General features: G+C 37.1%; 2 protein-coding genes and 2 long non-coding RNA genes across 5 annotated transcripts; 1 reads left to right on the top strand and 3 right to left on the bottom strand.

The window, feature by feature from the left end:
- Positions 1-5,532: 5,532 nt before the first annotated feature.
- LOC126616245 (uncharacterized) lies at positions 5,533-12,026 on the top strand. Of its 2 annotated transcripts, none has more exons than XM_050284257.1 (12): positions 5,533-6,865; positions 7,238-7,440; positions 7,534-7,731; positions 8,090-8,161; positions 8,330-8,425; positions 8,686-8,765; positions 8,922-8,997; positions 9,481-9,691; positions 9,909-10,105; positions 10,478-10,583; positions 10,716-10,808; positions 10,890-12,026. In XM_050284257.1, exons 1-12 carry the CDS (start codon positions 6,340-6,342, stop codon positions 11,630-11,632), a joined length of 2,601 nt encoding a protein of 866 aa, XP_050140214.1. In that variant the 5' UTR covers positions 5,533-6,339; the 3' UTR covers positions 11,633-12,026. The 2 variants fall into 2 exon arrangements, with proteins under 2 accessions (XP_050140214.1, XP_050140215.1); XM_050284258.1 differs by having other exon boundaries at positions 5,535-6,865; positions 10,719-10,808.
- Positions 12,027-13,034: 1,008 nt separating this feature from the next.
- Positions 13,035-13,946, bottom strand: LOC126616261 (uncharacterized). Its single transcript, XR_007621077.1, has 3 exons — positions 13,812-13,946; positions 13,231-13,301; positions 13,035-13,135 (listed from the first exon to the last, which is right to left on the bottom strand). It is a non-coding gene; the product is annotated as an uncharacterized LOC126616261 (long non-coding RNA).
- Positions 13,947-15,043: 1,097 nt separating this feature from the next.
- On the bottom strand, positions 15,044-15,814 carry LOC126616260 (uncharacterized). The gene is made up of 2 exons (XR_007621076.1): positions 15,664-15,814; positions 15,044-15,419 (listed from the first exon to the last, which is right to left on the bottom strand). It is a non-coding gene; the product is annotated as an uncharacterized LOC126616260 (long non-coding RNA).
- Positions 15,815-17,449: 1,635 nt separating this feature from the next.
- On the bottom strand, positions 17,450-18,932 carry LOC126616252 (DNA damage-repair/toleration protein DRT100-like). Its single transcript, XM_050284269.1, has one exon. It carries the CDS (start codon positions 18,765-18,767, stop codon positions 17,664-17,666), a length of 1,104 nt encoding a protein of 367 aa, XP_050140226.1. The 5' UTR covers positions 18,768-18,932; the 3' UTR covers positions 17,450-17,663.
- Positions 18,933-20,741: the final 1,809 nt, after the last annotated feature.

Genomic DNA, 20,741 nt, shown 5'->3' with positions numbered 1-20,741 from the left:
GACATCTATGTGAATCGAACTTGAAACCCCATCCACCCAAATGAAGATAATACTAGTAAATCAAATATAGTCTATCTAATTCTTTTTAGGTGGGAGATTGTTTTGCAACTTGTTAGCAGATGAGAGAAAAATCAAAAGACAATGGAGCCAGTACTTCATGTTTGCATAAAATGTCGCATGAGTAAAGTTGGTCAACAAAAATGTCCCTCCACATGCAGTAGATCCAAGAAAAAGAAAGTGCATGACTTTGAGTTCACTGTGATTCCTTAGTGCTTTAGGCAATACGCAATCATTGGTCGATAACAAATATCTACTGATGTAATCGTCTGTTCACATCAAAAAATTTATCTTTCAGCGGGCGATACAGTTATTCCTAAAACGAGAAGTTTTAAAACTTAAAACTTCTTGTTTCGGTGTAACATGAGTTCTAAAACTTTTCGTTTCGGTGTAACATGAGAAAGACCAAAACATTCACTTCAATTTTCTTCTATCTTTTAAGGACCATGCAACAAATAACAATTACTAGAGGGATAAAAGAGAAAATTACAAATTGGAATAACCTCAGATCCTAATCTTGTGATGTAACAATGACAGCAAAATTCCTTGGAAGTAAGTAAACATCAATTCTTCTGAGATTAATACAGCTGTAAGATGAAGGATGCTGCCAATATGAATTCTTGAAACGGAGACGTGTGATTTTATTTTAATATAACGACATATTATGCACATGGTTCGTTTAGAAATAATTTTAAAATAGTTGGGAACATTTTTTGTGAAAATATTATTGGTTGCAAACTTGTTATTCCTGAAATTCAAAACTAAGACCTATTACTTACAATTAAAGAAGAATAATACTAGACTGTGCTAATATAACTGATAGACATGTGACATTTTGGATATTATCATGATTTGGAACTATTTGCAGGATAAATAGTTATAAGTAAACGTTTGCTTCACCTACATAATTAATTATACAGCTCATTCGTAAATGATTTTAAAATGATTGAAAACACTTTTAATAAAATTAACTTTAGAATTCTAACATTTTTGCAGGAACCACTTCAAATATCTTTTCCAATAATACTTTCAACAAATTTGAGCATAATAAGAAGTTAACATAATGTTACTTACCTTTCTTATTATACCTTTTTTTTATAATCATTTTTTCATCTCTCTCCATTCCTATGTCGATCACCAATATTACAGATGATTGGAATCATCTGTTTGACCATTCAACATTCATGCTTCCAAATTAAAAATTGTTGATTGATTGATTGATTAGCATTGTGATAAAATATCATTAGTTAATGTAATTAATTTAATCTTTCTCTTGTCTTCTTTTACCTTCCAACTATTGAGGCACCCTTGACTTGTTCACAGCATATATGGTTGTTGGGAAAAAGGATATTCGTGATTGTGACCGTTCAGTGTACATCATGCAATTAGAAATCATTTTAAAATTTAAAATTTAAAATTAAATTCACACGATGTATATTAAGGGTACAAATGTAATACAGTTAGTAATATAGTTAAGTAGTTAGTATTTGGTTAAAGTAGTTAGAATTTCTTTATAAATAGTATGTGTAACCTTCATTTCAGTAAGTCAATACAAAACCTATTTCTCTCTAAACTCTTTCTCTAAAATCTCTCTTGCTTCTCTCTGTCCTCTTCCTCTGTACCAATCTTTTATCTTTGCAATGTAGTTAATATGGTATCAGAGCCACCAAGGCTCACGCCATGGATCTTGGTGGTCGATTCTTCTTCTATCTTTCTTCATTACTTTCTTTCGTTTTCGTGTATTTGATCGTTTATGCTTCCGTATGCATAGTTTTTTTTTTTTACTTTTGGGTCTCTGGATTTTTCCTCTCCTCTTCCTTCACCTTCAGAATACCTTCTTCATCTCGACGGCGACGACGAGAAGCACAGCCGCCCGATCATCAGCAGTGAGCAACTCGACCCTGGCACCGGCCTCACACTGCTCGACGATCTTGGAGTGTTCCTCAGAATTTAGGTCTCCAACACCGAGAAACCGTTCGTCTTCTACGATAATCTTGCTAAGAAAGTCGGCAAGTAAGTACCTTAAGTCATGTTCACACGATGTTCGAAGAAAAGTCTAAGAGAAAAAGTGTGGTACTCGAATCTGTTTCTTGACTGACCGATTTCGATTCACGGTGTTCTTGGACCGTAGCTTTGGATCTTAGCGATGTTAATCAGGGTTGGGCTACAAAGGTGTTCGACGGATTGTTCGTGAGTTGCGTTCAAAGATTTGATTCGTATAAGGTGATATTGTTCATATATCTCATACGCTTGGGTTGTGCACAATATATTCCGATAAGGTTTTTCTGGATCTGGTATTCCTGATTTGAGGTGATATATGCTACATTCTTGGATCTGCAGATTTTGGATTATGGTTTCTTCTTGGTGTTGTTTGCATATCAGCTCTCTGTGCTTCTCTGGTGTTATTTGATCCATGTTCTGTTCTCTGTTCCACTACTTTGATGATCTGGTGGAGCTGCCAATTCCCTGCAAAAGTGTATGTTTCTTTGATTTTGTGAAGTAGTCGATTGATTTCTTTGAGGCACGAAGCCATTATTCCTTGTTTGCGGCACGAAGCCATTTCAAGTTTGTTTCTTTGGGCACAAAGCCATTACTGTTTGTTTGCGGCACGAAGCCAGTTACTGTTTGTTTGCGGCACGAAGCCATGTTTTCTGTATAGATTAGTTGATTGAAGTTTGCGGCACGAAGCCATGTTTTTTGTATAGATTAGTTGGTTGAAGTTTGTGGGCACGAAGCCATGTTTTCTGTAAAGATTAGTTGATTAGAGTTGTAGCTGTTGAAAGGCTTGGTTTGCAGGGGGTTGTTCTTTGCTAGCTTAAAACGAATCTGAGGTGCGCGAACAAGAGAGATCATCCAACCCGAGAATTGAAGGAGAAACCGGAGAACCAGATAGCAAGGAAAAGTAGTTCTCATGTGCACTTTGATGAAAGCAATAAGACGATCAGTGGAACTAATCAAGATCAGGAGTGCAAGAGCGGCATTGACCTTAATGCAATGCCAGTGGTATTCATTTGTTCTCCATTGCTGAAAGCTTGAAGCTTGCAGGATTGTAGAGTTTGCTGTGTTGTGTTTGTTAAAAGTAAAGAGTTTGTTGATCTAGAAGAACAAGAAGTTGTGTATGACGAAAACCTACGTGAAGATCAGAGACTTATTGATGACATATGTAAACATAATGATGCTGTCTTGCATCTGTTGTTTTGGAAGTCTGCAAAAGTTAGGGCCAGACCAGTTAAGAAAAACTTTGAACTGTCAGTTGTGGCACCATAGTGGGAGACTGCAGTTGAGAAAAAACTGAACCATTTATCCATATTTCGGTGTTTGCTATTTGCGAATCTGCTGCAATCTCACACTGGGATACCCCAGTTGAGATTGAGGGGGAGTATTAAGGGTACAAATGTAATACAGTTAGTAATATAGTTAGGTAGTTAGTATTTGGTTAAAGTAGTTAGGATTTCTTTATAAATAGTATGTGTAACCTTCATTTCAGTAAGTCAATACAAAACCTATTTCTCTCTAAACTCTTTCTCTAAAATCTCTCTTGCTTCTCTCTGTCCTCTTCCTCTATACCAATCTTTTATCTTTGCAATGTAGTTAATAATGTACAATAAGTGGTCACGATTACGGGATCCTATGATCCCTGTAAAAAGGATCCGGGGAGGATCCTTTTCTTGGTTGTTGATGGACATGGACATTATTCACACCACATGAACAGCCAAAATATATCTCTACTAATTAATAAAACACTTATTGTCAACCAAAACCTTATGAAATTAGCAGTTTAACCCTCTAATTAAAACAGAACATGAATAAGAAATATGGGGCAGAAATGTAATTTCACACAACCAAATTTTACTGTTTTTTTATTCAAAGCCTCATCTACATGTAATCCTAACATATCTATAATAAAAAAATTAAAAAAAAAAAAAACTTTCCACTCCCACATTCTCTATCACTCTCTTCCTCTCTCATTCCATTTCAAAACCAAAAATAAAAAATTTTCTCACACACTTTGTGTGTGCCCATATGCTAGTGAAAAATAATGAAAGCTATTTTGTAGTAAGGATCGTTCTCCTTGCTAAATTAAGGTTTAGATTGAGTCTTGTTGTCGACAATCTTTCTTAGTGGACAATTTGTAAAATACAAAGGAAAGAGAGACTAAAACTCTCTCTGTAAGTCTTTAAAGAAATTTGTGGTATACTCTAATTTTGGGATAGGGTGGGCACCCCTCCCTCTAAACTTTTTCTCAAAAAAAAAAAAAAAAAAAGTCCAAAAGCTTTCACAAAAAAGAAAGGAAAGTGCATGTTTGAATTGTGAATTATTAAGTGTAAATGAAAAGAATTTTTTTATCCTTTTAAGTACAAATGTGGATAAAAAATTTCATGTAATTTTGAGCAATCAAACAATAGAGAAATAAGGGTAAATTACTTTTTATTCCCTTGGGTTTGGGGTCAATTTCAATTCCTTATAACATCTTTAAAACATTTCAATTTCATACATTTACTTATCATCTTATTTCAATTTCATACATCCGTTAGAAAATCCTTTAAGTGATGATGTGGATGCCAAATTTTTGCCACGTGGCAAAAAAATAATTTTTTATGCATTTTAAATATTATAATAATTTATCTTATTAAAAAAAGAAAAAAAAAGAAAGAAAGCCATCTTCTTCCCCAAGCACACCCATCCCACCCCACCTGTCCTGCAACCCCCCCACCCTACCCACAAACACCTGCACACTAGCGTATCAGGAAGCTTCTAGGGCTTCTTCAAGATCGAGTTGCGACGCGACTTTACGGCCAATGCGGTCAGCGACGACGAGGTCTGCATGGGTGACATCGCACATAACGATTTCGTCCTCCCAGGACATGGCGTTCCGGTGCCCGAGGGTGGGTTTTGGGTAGGGTGGTGTGGGGGTAGGGTGGGATGGGTGTGCTTGGGAAGAAGATGGTTTTTTTTTTATTTTTTTTAAATAGGATAATTTATTATAATATTTTAAATGCATAAAAAAAAATTTGGCATCCATATCATCACTTAATGGATTTTCTAATGGATGTATAAAATTGAAATAAAATGAAAAGTAAATGTATGAAATTGAAATGTTTTAAAGATGTTGTAAAGAATTAAAATCGACCCCAAACCTGAGGGGGGTAAAATATAATTTACCCGAGAAATAATTGACTTAAATAAAAAGAAAACTAATAAAAAATGTTTGAAAAAAATTAAGTTTTAACGATAAGGACAAAATAAAGTATAAAATGAATAATATCAGGATTGATTTTTTAGTGTAAAAATATGATTTTTCATTAAAGTAAACAGTACCAAAAACTACTCGTTACAGTTCCTTTAAATAAAAGTTCAGAAGGATAGAAATTATAAAAAATATAAATATAAATAATGAGTAAAATAAATAAGGACGGAAAGTAGACGGTTGAAATTTCAGTTGAAAAGAGAGCGAAAAGAAGGCCATCTGTTGGTGCTGCTTTCTTCTACTCCACGGGGACATTTCCGATGGCCATCAAACCCCCAACCTTCGCTCGGTCAAACCCGCCTCAAAACACGACACCGTATCCGTGATCTTCACCTCACTTCCCTCTCTCTATATCTCTGTGTAACTGTGTATATATAGATAGATATAGTAAATATATATATATATATATAAATTCTGTAGAATTATTCCTCTGAAAATATTCCAAATTAAATTTACCCAAATAATGACCATTTCTTAGCTTTCACGGGATGGTTTTGGTTTTTGATATAGATTGCAATCTTGGACTCTAGCCTCTCTCTTTCTCTCTCTCTCTCTACTTTCTGTGTGTGTATAAATAGAAGATTAGCCACGCACTCTCACCTTCTCACTCCCACATGTGCTTCTGTTTTTAACTTTTTCTTGTTCCTTCTCTCTCCTTTATAAATTATACAGTTGTTCCCTGAATTTGGAGTGAGTTGTCTTCTGGGTTTTGCCAAAAAACAGATGCTTTGATTTTATTCAATTGGGCTTTTGAGCTCAAACTGCCTGTTTTCTGGTGCTTTGTACTCTAATGTTATTGAAGTTGTGACTTTCAGAGAATTTCTTTGTTGGGTTTTTGTTAAAAATTTAACACTTTGATTATTTTGTGACTTCCAGAGGTTTTAATTGTTTGGTTTTGGTAAAGTTTTATTGTTTTTATATTGGCAGTTGAATGTGAAGTTTGTGGACTGAATTTTGACTGCTTAGTGGGGGTGTTTTTGGTGTTTATTTACTTGGTTTCAATCATATTGGGATCATTTTAATCTGGGGTTTTGATGAAAATGAAGGGCTTTGTGTTTATTGATTTGTTAGCTGTGTTTGTAATCCTTCTTCTATGTGGTTTTGCTGTGGGGAAGGAATGTACAAACATCCCTACTCAGCTTTCATCACATACTTACCGGTATGACCTCTTATCTTCCCACAATGAGACACTCAAGGAGGAAATATTCTCATACTACCACTTGATACCTACCGATGATTCGGCGTGGATGGATTTGCTCCCAAGAAAGATACTGAGGGAAGAAGATGAAGTTGAATGGGGAATGATGTACCGGAAAATGAAAACTTCTGGCGGTTTTGAGGCCTCCGGAGGTTTTCTTAAGGAAGTGCCATTGCATGATGTGAGGTTGCATCCAACTTCACAACATGGAAGGGCACAGCAAACAAATTTGGAGTACTTATTGATGTTGGATTCAGATAGTTTAATTTGGAACTTTCGTCAGACAGCGGGTTTGCCAACCCCTGGAACACCATATAAGGGTTGGGAGGACCCGACTTGTGAGCTTCGGGGTCATTTCGTAGGTTAGTCTTATTTGTTAACTCATTCCCTTTGTTTTCTCTGTCAACATTGTTAAGCCTTTTGATCATATCTTTAGTCTAATTTCTCTGTTCTTACATGTTAATACATTTCTTCATTGATATTGTCTTCTCATATCTATACAATGTGACTGTGTTTACTTCAATTTTAGTTTGGAGAACACTTGCACATTGTTCCGATTATTTTGGGGAACGACTGATATACTATAGAGGCATTCCCTGCCTCCACGTTCTACTGCCTTGGTCTCTGATATATAACTGAAATTCAGCAATGGAGTTGTTTTCAATTGCGATTTTATTTTTTGAAAATTCGGGTTGTGTGGAGGTGTATAAATGTCTTGCTTTTTTATTTTGAAGGGCATTACTTGAGTGCAACAGCACAAATGTGGGCTAGCACTCATAATCAGATCGTCAAAGATAAAATGTCGGCACTGGTGGACAGTCTCTCTCTTTGTCAGAAAAAAATTGGCAGCGGATATCTTTCTGCCTTTCCATCTGAAGAATTTGATCGATTTGAAGCTGTTAAGCCTGTCTGGGCTCCTTATTACACCATTCACAAGGTAGAATCTACTTAGTTTATTATCTATTGCCAGTACTTCGTTTTGATTCGAAGGGATGCATCATTAGCTTTTCTGAATTGTCTACTTCGACAGATATTGGCAGGCCTATTGGATCAGTATATATTTGCTGATAATGCTCAAGCGTTAAAAATGGTCACATGGATGGTTGAGTACTTCTACAACCGTGTTCAGAATGTGATATCCAAGTACAGTGTAGAAAGGCATTATACTGCACTCAATGAAGAAACTGGTGGGATGAATGATGTTCTTTATAAGCTATATGCTATAACGGTATGTAAGATTTATTATAATGTACTCTTGGCTCATCTTTTAGATTGTTCATTTTTTGTGCAGACAGTTAATTCTGTCTTTGACCTGGTTGGAATTAGCAGTAGTAGGAACTACCATTCTTATTTGTTAGGACCTTTCTTTGAAAATATGGTATTTGGGAGATAAAACAGCTCATGTATGTCATATGCCCTGTTCTAAACATTAGGAAAAAGCCCGTGTAGAAGTTTCATGGAATTTACTATTTCGATGGCAACCACATCAGAACTCTAGTTTCCATTGATATGTGAACTACTTTATAGACTTTTAGTGTTTTGAACATTAGAGTTGTGGCATTGACCTTTCTTGTTACCATGCGCAGGGAGATGCAAAGCATTTATTGTTGGCTCATCTTTTCGACAAACCATGTTTTCTGGGAGTGCTGGCAGTGCAGGTAACCATTATTTTCGGTTCAGTATGTCTAGCTTGACCCTAGGTTTCATGCAGATTTTGTTTTCCTTTCTCTTCCCGTTGGTAAACACCAGCTATGACAGCTAATTTCTAGCTTCTCTGAACCTTATATTTTGGAATCCCTCTCATCAAGTAGTTTTGATATTTGCAGGCTGATGACATATCTGGTTTTCACGCTAACACGCATATTCCAATTGTTATCGGTGCTCAAATGCGATATGAAGTCACTGGTGATCCACTTTATAAGGTAAATGATTTATTCATCTTTTAGAGTATCTGAACAACGATTATCAACAAAACCTAAGATCCTTTCTACGGTTTATGTTCCTTGCACATGATCACCATGCGAGTTTGTATGGATGTTACTTATCTTTTTGTAAATGGTATTGCTCTTGCGATTTTTAATCATTTGATTACCATTTTTTCTATTTCCTTAGTGACTACATCATTAGTATTTGTGAAGGGTTGTTTATTCTGACATTTATAAAAAAAATCTGAAATTTTCAGGAAATGAGTACTTTCTTTATGAACATTGTTAACTCTTCTCACAGCTATGCAACCGGAGGGACATCAGTGAGCGAGTTCTGGTACTAAAATTCAGATATTGATGTTTCATTTTCAGCTCATTCATAATAAGCTCTTCCTTTTGCCTGAATCCCAGTACTACTTTGAGGATAAGTACTTATAAAGTCTTAACATGGATCCCAAATTGTTTGGATTTGCTTTCCTCAACTTGTGAACAGGTCCAACCCTAAAAGGTTGGCGAGCACTCTACAAACTGAGAACGAGGAGTCGTGCACAACTTATAACATGCTGAAGGTATGCCCATTGTAATCGTTCTCAAGGCTGAAGGATTTTTTATAAGTTATGCGGGAATTGATTGATTGATTTTAAATTCAAGTTTATTTCATTTCATAAAGCTAGAACTGGTGCTGGCGTACCTTATATATCTTACACGATAGCCCTTATTCTATAAAAGGACCCTTCACTCTCCTCATTAAGAGAGGCCAATTCTTAGGTCTGACGCTCACCCTCTCAAAGCCTCGCTCTCACATTACAGAGGCTCTCTCCCTCACAATCCTCTCAGAGAAAAACATTATCAGTGTGGACGTAGCCCAAACATTGGGGTGAACCACGATACATCGTGTGTTATTTACTTTCTTGCAGATTCACAGTCGGATTTACGTTGTTCCAAGACCCTTCCGGTTTTGTGCATCAACAATTATCGTTTGAGTTTTGTTGTTATGCACGATAAAAGGCCTTTTTCTGCTGCTACTTTACCACATCTCAATGATCTTGTAGGTCTCTCGCCACCTGTTTAGATGGACCAAAGAAACAGCATATGCGGATTATTACGAGCGAGCTCTGACAAATGGCGTGCTAAGCATCCAAAGAGGGACAGAGCCTGGAGTCATGATTTACATGCTTCCACTGGGTCGTGGAAATTCCAAGGCCAGAAGCTACCATGGTTGGGGAAAACCCTTCGAGACTTTCTGGTGCTGCTATGGCACTGGTATGAGATTTATTGGGATTTTCTTGTCCCTCTTACCTTTCCCTTCAAGGGAATTTCAGATTCTTTCTAAACTCGTCATGATCTATATATCGTAATGATGTGCCTTCTCATTTTCAATTTGTTCTGATGGAAGAAAAATTTAGATTGCATTTTGACTTGTTTCTGTAAGCACTGTGAACGACCGTCAGTTTTGTCTAAGTTCTTAATGCTTTTGTAGGTATTGAATCATTCTCAAAGCTAGGAGATTCCATATATTTTGAAGAGGAGAAAGAAGCTCCTGCTCTTTACATTATCCAGTATATCTCAAGCTTCCTTGATTGGAAATCCGGGCAAATAGCGCTTAATCAGACAGTTGATCATGTCAATTCATGGGATCCTTACCTTAGAGTCGCACTAACGTTTTCTTCAGCAGAGGTATGTATGACATTGACATTGACATTATCATTATCAGACAAGTTTTTATCTCTTTCGATGTTCACAATTCATCCTTCTGCCATCTTATTGCTGAAGTCTTTCGGTTGCAATTGTGTTTCTACTCTTTCTCTGATACGCACAGCAGTTCTCTTATTTTCATTAGGATTTGTGAAACACTTTCAAGGACATCATAAACACGTCCTCCAGTGTTTGACACTCATTTAGAAACCTATAAAAGAATCACCCTTGTCTATAAACAAACATGTGTATGTTTCGGTATAGATTCACTAAAACAAACACATGTAGCGTCATTTTGTCTTGTGTCCTTGTGAGTCAAACATAGAATTTTTATACTGGATCTAAATGATGCAGGGGACAGGCAAATCATCTACGTTGAACTTGCGAATTCCAATTTGGACAGATTCAAATGGTGCAAAAGCAGCATTGAATGGTCAAAGTCTGAGTGTTCCAGCTCCAGGTGAGAGTGACACTCGCAGTTCCCTCTCTATTTCTGCAGTTGGTATCAGTTGAACACTCATTCGAACCTCTTTGCGTTTGATTTTGGGTGCAAACTATAGGATTAATCAATATTATTTTCGTATTTGTGAAGCAGGTAGTTTCCTAACAGTCACAAGAAAATGGAGTCCTGGTGACATTTTGACCCTTCAGCTGCCCATTAGTCTAAGAACAGAGGCTATTAAAGGTAGTTTATAGTATATTCCTATAGGTAACCAAAACATTCTTTTATGAATGATACATAACTGACAAATCCTTCAAATTTCAGATGATCGGCCTGAGTACGCTTCGGTTCAAGCAATTCTTTATGGTCCGTATCTGCTTGCGGCTCATACGAGTGGTAACTGGGACATTAATACTGGCTCTGTTAGGTCTCTTTCGGACTGGATAACTCCAATCCCTTTCTCATATAATAACTTCTTGGTTTCTTTATCACAAGAGTCCGGAAGCTCAAGTTTCGTCATAGCCAACTTAAACGAATCAATTGGATTGGACAAGTTTCCTGAAACTGGCACTGATGCTGCTAATCATGCCACTTTCAGACTCGTTATAAGTGACATGTCCACAGAACTCTCTTCAGCGAATGATGTTATAGGCAAATCGATCATGCTAGAACTGTTTGATCTTCCAGGAAAGGTTGTGGTGCAGCAAGGGATAGACGAGAACCTCGGTATAGCAGACATGTCCACTAGTAGGGACACTTCAGTTTTTCGTTTGGTTCAAGGTTTGGATGGAAAGAACACCACAGTATCCTTAGAGTCCGAAAGCAACCAAGGTTGCTATGTGTATAGCGAAAACGTTGAGGCAAATGCAGACTTGAAGCTCGTCTGCAGTTCAGAGTCATCGAGCGCTGGATTCAATCAGGCAGCCAGCTTTGTGATGAACAATGGAATAAACCAGTATCATCCAATCAGCTTTGTTGCTAAAGGGACACCAAGGAACTTTCTTCTAGCGCCATTGTCGACCTTCAAGGACGAATCTTACACCGCTTATCTCAACATTTTGACCTGATAAGTAGTGTTCGGATTGTGGAAGCTGGAGCTGATCTATTCAATAAGCAAACTGTTTGTGATGGTTTTTCTCGGGATGGCATTCGTTGCTTCAGTTTCGTTCATTGCTTCTGTGCACATAGGGCGGGATGAACTTACTCATTCAGGAATCTTAGTAGAGATCACAGAGCTTAGAAGTTGGGTAAAAAATAGGTTATTTATTCTAGTAATTATCTTGAGACCATTTGTATCCATGCCAAGAAATAATCACTGTAGCTTTATGTTGTTATTCATGAAGAATATTTAGGGTGTGAAATATGAAGTGATGAAAGCTTGGCTCCTTGAGATTGAGTAGAAGTAACACTTCAAGATACTTTGTGACTGATTTACGAAACATCATTAATGTTTTTACTGTATCCAATCATTTATTTTTTATACAGTTCGATGACTAAACGATTTCATATTTGTAGATATCATCTTTACAAAGTAATTTGTATTATGAACAAATTCGGTCATAAGCGCAAAGTTTTGTGAATCGGTGACAAACCATCTTGACGAGGAACTCCTACTCATTCATTGAGAGCCAAGCTAATTCTATATTAAATTGGCTGGGGCTTAGAAAATTAAATCATGCATGCTATGTTCGTCTATTTATTTAGTCACGACTACAAGGATTATAAACAAAAAGCGAATATCATGGACGAGAGTTAATACGTTCTGTTATTTGGGGAAAAAAAATCACTCCGATAGTCTAAATTATGTGAAGAAAAAAAAAAGAACATAAATATGAATACAACATAAACAAGAACACCAAAAACGCTGATCATATTTTTAACATGAAAAATATGTACAAATAGAACTGATTACAACATTTTTAATAAAAACAAAAACAAAATTAGTACATAATACGAACAATAAAAAAAATACTAAATTATAATTCACATACGACATTGTTCGATTTTCAAAAATTCTATTTTAGTTTCAATTTTACCCTCACAATCCCACTTGACTATTTTCTCGACAGAAATAGCAGCGTGGGACCAGCGTGACGTGATGACCTGGACTTATTTCCAGCACTACAGTATACCAGAAAAAAATGGGCCCAATTGTTCTAAATGGGCCCTTCTATGAAAAACCTAATAAGACTTTGGGCCTTTCTACATATATGTTCCACCTAGGGTTTGAAATTTTTCTTCGTCGTTTTAGGGTAAGTAGGGGTGGGCGCGGTGCGGTTTGGTGCGGTTTCGAGTGAAACCACAACCGAAATCGAAACTTTTTGCGGTGCGGTGCGGTGCGGTTTTGAAGTCAAAACCGAAATGAAACCAAACCGTTTGGTTCGGTTCGGTGCGGTTTCAAACGGTTTCGGTTTGGTTTTTGAGGAAAAAATGGATTAACGAAAACAGAAAACAAGGAATTACCTTGCCATTCATCTTCTCCAAGGCTTTGTGGGCTTCATCTTCTGAAGCAAAGGTCACGAATCCAAATCCTTTCGATCTTTCTGAGACTCTGTCCGATACAATTTGGGCTGCCAAAAATAAATAAGGTTTAAGAACAAGATGACAGAATATAATCAGTTTAGAGATAGTTGCCTCAGTATTCTTGCATTTGAATGCAAATCACCTTCTATCACTTGTCCATACTGAGAGAACGCTTCAGATAACCCCTTCTCAACTTGGTGTAAAACGATAGTCCTACAACGCGGGAAGACAAAGAATTCTTCAAATCAAGAGGATAAACATCAACAAACAAAGAAATTTGCATGAGAAATAAACAAGAGAAAACAAATCAAACCGATGGCAGTTAAACAACTTCAGGCAATGCAAAAACTATGAACTTATATGTCATAACGTAAAAATTTGGGTGACCGATTGTTCATTTTGCTAACTAGAGCAGAACTATAGAAACCCACACCTTGCTTTTACCACTTAAATAATTAAACCCCAAGACATATTACATAATCTCTTCTCAAAGAAGCTATTCCACATGTGAAATCATGCAAGAATACCATAAATTTTCTTATGCAGATGGCAGATATACAGAGTCAGAGAAGTGATGGAATTGTTCCCATAACTTCTCATCCCACCAAGAACCGGATTTTAGCAAGGGTAATGTGAGCAAGGATACACTAAACAGAGTTCATGATTGCTACTTAAATACATCATTCTGATGAGAAATTTCTGATAAATACAACAGCAACATACAACAACAAAGCAGAGATGAAATCAGTCAGGCAGTCGCTCGCAGAGGTAGATGCAGGCAGAAGCAGTCGCTCGCAGAGGTAGATGCAGGCAGGCAGAAGCAGATGCAGAAGCAGTCGCTCGCAGGCAGAAGCACATGCAGAAGTAGTCGCTCGCAGGTGACCAGGTCGCAAAGCAGATGCGGAGATGCAAGGAGGCGCAGACGTAGTCGCAAACCCACTCGGTGTCGGTGCAAACCCAGAAGTTCTGGCGGCGCAAAACCAAATGTTTAAGTGTTCTGTATAACCTAGTTGAATAATGAACTAAATAAAAAAAAAAGTGCGGTTTCGGTTTGGTTTCGGTTTCGGTGCGGTTTTGAAAACCCAAAACCGAAACCAAACCGTTTTGTGTGCCGCGGTTCGGTTTTGAAACCGAAACCGTTTCAAAACCGCAAAACCAAACCGTTTGGTGCGGTTTGATTCGATTCGTGTTTCGGTTTCGGTTTTCGGTTCCAAGTGCCCACCCCTAAGGGTAAGGGTTTGAGATAAACTTCAGGAATCATGATATCGTCGCTTGTAGTGCAATAACGGTCACGTACACAAGTGTTTTTTTACCATCAATTGAAGTTTTGAGGGGCTTATTTTTCAAGAAACAATACTTTGCTACTCAAAGATGAGCAAGAACTTCTACTCAAAATTTCTTTCGTTGTCAATTTATAGAACTTCGCGTTTATAATCAGAACCGTTCATATTATAAATCATCCTATAGAGATCGTCTTTGCAAAAAATAAATTAAAACTAAGATCGTTTAGTCATCAAATTGTTTAAAAACAAATGAATGGTATTGATAAAAGCATTACGAACCATTTATGCATTTGCTACAATAGATTGACTAAACGACCTTAGTTTTAATTTATTTTTTGCAGAGATGATCTTTATAGTGTGATTTATAGTATGAACGGTTCTGATCATAAGCACAAAGCTTTGTGATTAAAATACTAAGAATTTTGAGTAAGAATTCATACTCATCTTTCAGTAGCCAAGTATTGTTCTAAATGGTTTCAATGGTTTAATCCTGTTTACTTAGCAACTTGGACAGAATGCTCATGGTTTTACCAGATTTTTAAGGTTTGGTGCTGTCTTGTGAGATTTCTTTTGGCTTAAGCTACGTTTAGCCTTTGAGTCAATGCAGAAAACAGTAATGGCCACCTCACACCAAAAAAAAAAAGGAACAAGAATTCTTAAGACACAAGAAAATTATGAACTAAAGATAGATACTGCATTAGAATCTGAGTTACAGGAACTATGGCTACTCAATAACCAAGTTACCAACAATCTATAAGTCAGGGACGCTATTCGTGAGGACCGTGGTGCCTAATTAATTAATTCCTGGAGACCCTATGGAGGAACCTCGGTGACTGTTACTAGAGAATAGAGCTCCTCCTTGCCATCTTCTTCTTCGTTTCTTTGCCGGGCAATGCGCATGCGAACCCTCATCGGCACACTTCGGATACCATGGCTCCAGATTAACTTGTTCAGCTTCACATCGACCCTGACGTCTGTGGTTCCCATAGCCTTCTGAGCAAACTTCCAAATCTCCTTTATGGCATTGGACGCTTTCTTTTTGAATGTGCTGCAGAACAACAACAAAACACAACATCAGGAAATTTCTATCCAGTACTATACTGATTTAGGACAAGACCAACAAACAAAGAATGGCAGTATTCCATTGAGGAGCATGAAGAGAATATTGAGCCACAGATTCAAAATGTACACAACTAAACGGTCTAGCTCTTGAATTAAACAGCTACACATAGCATTTGACTCTCTTAACACCAGAAACTTAGGAAATGATTAGGTTCAACCTCAGATAGTACCTTAATTGCAACGACTCAAAGGCTATATTTTTGGTGTGAGGTGGCCATTACTGTTTTCTGCTGGCAGCACGAGATCATATATGACATATGCTATCAGAAATACTGGAAATAAATTGATATGTTTATCTCGTCACATGGCAACCGGTACACGTCACGCGTTCACAGTTAGTACACTGTTCACCGTTTCGGACCCCCCTTCGTGAATGTAAATTGTACAGCTGGGCCTTAGGAGAGTCATTGTCTCTCAATAATGCTTCACGTGTGATGTCTTGTTTTGATGTTCTTGAATCCTTGAAACTGATATCAAGTCTTAGTCTGAGAAATGTACGTGAGAGCAACTTACAATAACGGGATCGCTGCATTGTAGTGTTTCATTTAATAATGCATTATTATGTGTGCATTTTCAGAAGGAACACCACGTGACGTTAACCTGATTAGTGGATTTGTTTATGTCAACAGCTATGAAAATGGTCAAGTGGGTTGTACTAAGGTTACTGGTTAATTTAGTTGGAGTGCCAGCTGAAACTTGTGGATAGATGAGTTGTAGGCTTGTTGTCACATTTGGCCACAAGTTTTGTGCTTAGGATTGTATTTTATTGTATTACTCATTAGATTTGAGATTTGTTGAAGTGACAAATGAACGCTTCATTTTCAAATTTATTCAAGTTAAAGGAGTCAGATGTTATAAGATGATGACACTGTACTCGTTTGAGGGGATTGAAAATGTTAAGTTTCTTTCACGACTAATCTGTTTTTACATTTGTTTCTTTCATGACTAATTTGTTTTTACATTTAACTCGAACAAAATATAAAAGTTGAAATTTATTTATTCTTTCAAAGTGCAGTGTACGTTAAATCTAATGAATTATCTTTTCTAATTAAATCTAATGAGCTATCTTAATTAAATCTTAAGCACCATACCTGGAAGCTAACGACCTTCCAAACCTATTATCTACCTTTTACATAGGAGGAATTCGAATCACTAAGTTATCCTAATCCTACCCATATAACTTTTCCTTTCACTTATTACTTGAACTAACGTCAAGGACTTCATGAATTTGTAATACTTTTTCCCTCAAAATGTCCCATTTTACCATCCCTAATTTCCCTATGTGTCCTCTGTTTCCCCTCCCGTTTCAAGTTTAGGTTCCCTATTAGTCTAGAAGGTCCATCTTGCACGGTTCTCTCCTTGTCTAGGAGGCCTCACCTCTAGGAGAAATCCGTTAATAGGGCAGTTTAATTTGGTAACATGTAAACCAATTTTTACAAGAGTGAGATCAGAATGAAACCGAAATGCAAAAAGACTCGTTTGTTTATGTAAACTATCAAACAAATGATGTGATCAAGTATGTTGTCCTATTGAATATTTCTCCTCTGAAAATTTAGCTCCGTCACTGGGTAAAGGTTAATTAGTAGGTTAGAAATTTTTTTTAAATGAATGCATGCAAAAGGGTTTTTTTCGAATTTCAAAAGTGGTATGTAATCCTGTAAACAGCTTCCCTTCAATTATTGGCATTCCAAAAGCAAAAATAAAAAATAAAAAAAACCACTATTTCATCTTTTTCCTCTTACAAAATTGGACGATGACTGCTCCTAAAGAACATTTTGCATTTTCATGGTCGATGATCTCATCAATTTGCATAAAATGAGTCGACATAGTTTGCCCTTCCTCTTTTTAGTCACAAGTCAAAACATATTTGTGGCCCCAACCAAATACTCTCCATATATTCATGCAAAATTACGTACATATTAAAAAATAAACACTAAAATTGTCGTAATAACAACGTTATAACAGACGACAGAATATCAATATTAAATAAGTTTAAATTACAGAGAGCAGAATGCAAACATTCGATGCACACTGCTTTATCAATTTAGCTAAACCTAAATCCGCATAACAACGTTTAGGTTCGATAAAAAATTGAAAATTTTGACTTTAATAAGCGCAGTAAACACACCAATAATATAAAATACAAACACCTTCGCAATCTATCTTTAAGCTAGCAAGTTTTTAGTGGCTTGCCACATAAGCAATCGTTGTAGCTAAAAGACGACGCTTCAAGGTGGTCGAACGGCGAGCCGGCCGGAATCCGCCCGCAAAGGTGGTTGTGGCTCAAATCTAAGTGCCCGATATATGAAGCCGAAATGATAGATTTCGGGATATCGCCCCTTAAACTATTGAACGACAAATCAATCGCCGTGAAGTAGGATCGCGGTCCGAAAACATCCGGTATCAGGCCCGAAAGAGAGTTTCGGCTCAAGTTCAAGTTGCTAATGGCCGATACAATTAAACTGGGCGGTATACGACCCGATATTTTGTTGCAATCGAGATTTAGCGTTGCAAGAACCGCCATTTTGCCGATTGTAGCAGGAATCGGACCCGAAAGCTGGTTCAAGGAAAGATCCAGATCCGCGAGACGGTAAATTTGCGAGATCGAGCTCGGGATGGTACCGGTGATCAAGTTTCGGCTCAGCAAAGCCCGGCTCATCATTCCTAGTCGGCCAAAATCTCGGGGCAACTCGCCCAATATTTTGTTGTTTCGGAGGTCAAGGTGCATGAGGCTGGAGAGGTTGGTGAGCGAGGCTGGTATTGGGCCGGAGATGAGGTTATCGGCGAAGTTGAGAACCGTGAGACGGTGTAGCCGTCCGATACCGGCAGGAATCTCGCCGGAAATTCTGTTTCCGATGAGGTCAAGGATGCGGAGGAAAGGGAGCGTAGTGATGCATTTCGGAATCTCGCCGGTAATTCCCTTCCAGTCGGCGATGGTGACGCTGGAGAGACGAGTGAGGCGGCAGATGGCCGGGGAGATCGTACCGGTCATGTACCCGGTCCGGTGGGACTTCTCGTAAATCGGGTCCTCGGACTCGCCCCTCAGGTTTATGTCGGCAACACGGCGGGACTGTTGATCGCAGCTGATGCCTTTCCAGTTGTGGCAGCAATCGGTACCGACCCACGAGTTGAAGATCCCATGCTTCGATTCGTGGAGCGCCGACTTGAAAGCCAGCAGAGCTGCCCGGTCTGAAGGCGGACAGCCCTGAACGGCACAAGTAACTGCGAAGAGTGTAATGGCCACTGCCGTTAAGTAAAGACGCACAGCTCCCATTTTTCTAAAGAATTGCTAACTGTTTGTTTACAAAGTATTTATGTTTTTGTTTGTGAGATTCAGTAAGGATGTGCGTTGAGTTGTGTGCTGTCAGGTTTAGGAACTTGAAGCAGGGACAAGAGGGAAGGAGATGAGCATGAACTTACTGAGTCTCAGTGTGTTTATATATATACAGTTAGATTAATTTTTTGTGACGGTTTTGCCCCTAACATGGGTATTTAGGGTTTATTAGCTGGATTGACTTCGAGAAAATTTTCGTGTGACGAAAAAACATGGCCTGGTACAGTAAGTGTCGTAATATAAGTGATTGGAATTTAATTTTTTTTTCTTAACTATCTAACCATTTGTATTATAACACTTAATGTATCTATCTATCTAATAAGTGTTGTAATACAAGTGGTTGAAATTTAATTTTTTTTCTTAAATATCTAACCATTTGTATTATAACACTTAATGTGTTGATATTTGTTTCAAGCATATTAAAAAATCTCTGATTGACTTAGGTGTTGGGTGACTGCACTTTTCAAGACTTGGAGTATATATGACGATGAGTATCGTTTTCAATTCCTATGCTTCCTCAAATTTTCATTGTATTATTGCCACATCACAAGATTGATTCACACGACATATTATAATAATGCAATTATGTACAAGATATTTGAAAATACATAATGTGTGGATGTGTGTGTGTTTCTTATTGATTGAAGATTTGGAGAACTCATGCAGACAAACATGTAAGGATTAAAATAGTTGATACAGTTTGAGAGAGAGATGGATAATTTAGTACTCATATTAGTATTTATTTTAGGTAATGAGGTTAAGATAAATTATGAATATGTGTAATGACTCGTAACTGAGGTATACTATGTAACTGAACGCATGAACAAGTTGTGAAAGAAATAAGGTTAAATCTTGCATCTTTTCATGAGGAATGTAGATATCCATTCTTTGCAAATAATATATCTTTACTGTATAAATTTTATAACCAAAATCATTCAATTTCTAAACCTTCATTAAAAGATCATCTTAAAAAAAATCATTGAAATCGGATTGTTTATATATCTAAATTTATGGAACAATGGACAAGGTGAGTATCAAGTAACATGTTAACCATCTACATATTTAATACATTCGGATGTCTAAATGATTACTTTGTCGGAGATAAGACTAAAATAAATTTTTAATATGTAGAATCACTAATGATTAGGTAACTATTGGGGAAAAATTATAGTATTGGATAGTATTTAACATTTATATATGATCGATTTAGGAGATGATCAGAAAGGGTGTGGATGAAATTTGAGGCTTGAGGTGGGGCTCAAAAATAATAATTGAAATATATACAGCTCAACGTGGGGGCATATGAGAGTGGGTGGAGGAAGAAGATAAGGGTGGGGAGGGGCTTTGGATAAATTTTGCTGGGAGTACGATGAGAGTTGGAGCACATGGCAGCTTGAGGTCCATATATAAATATATAGGTTAAAACATTACATAAGTTTAGAGAGAGAGAATGTTAGGGTTTTTCATAAATTTTATGTCAGGGATGATGTATCTGCATAAAATAAAGTCTGACTTTGAGTTAATTCCATCGAATAGGTTGGCCGTATGCATGGAACAGAACAAAGTAATTGTCGTAGAAGAGAAAGAAACTTTCTTTTTCTTTCTTGATACCAGTGATATTGCATGATGAATATTCGGACTTGAAACCTCATTTGCATAAATAATACTCCTAGTTACGAGAATAAAAGAAAGAAATTAAATACCAAAAACTTGAGAAGTTCTCCAAACCTAAGCATATATTTAGTCTCGCTAATTTGTAGATACCACATTATTGCAGACAATGTAATTGGGAGATGACAGCCAGAGATGACAAGTTTCACGAAGCAACATTTTATAGAGTGAAAAACTATAGGTAGATCGAAGAGGGAAAACAAGACAAAGGAATATATATATATATACACACCCAAGCAATCT

This window comes from Malus sylvestris, chromosome 3 (genome assembly GCF_916048215.2).
Source record: "Malus sylvestris chromosome 3, drMalSylv7.2, whole genome shotgun sequence".
Lineage (NCBI taxonomy): Eukaryota > Viridiplantae > Streptophyta > Magnoliopsida > Rosales > Rosaceae > Malus > Malus sylvestris.
Note: the sequence above shows the minus strand (reverse complement) of the source record. Positions and strands in the feature narration are given on the sequence as shown.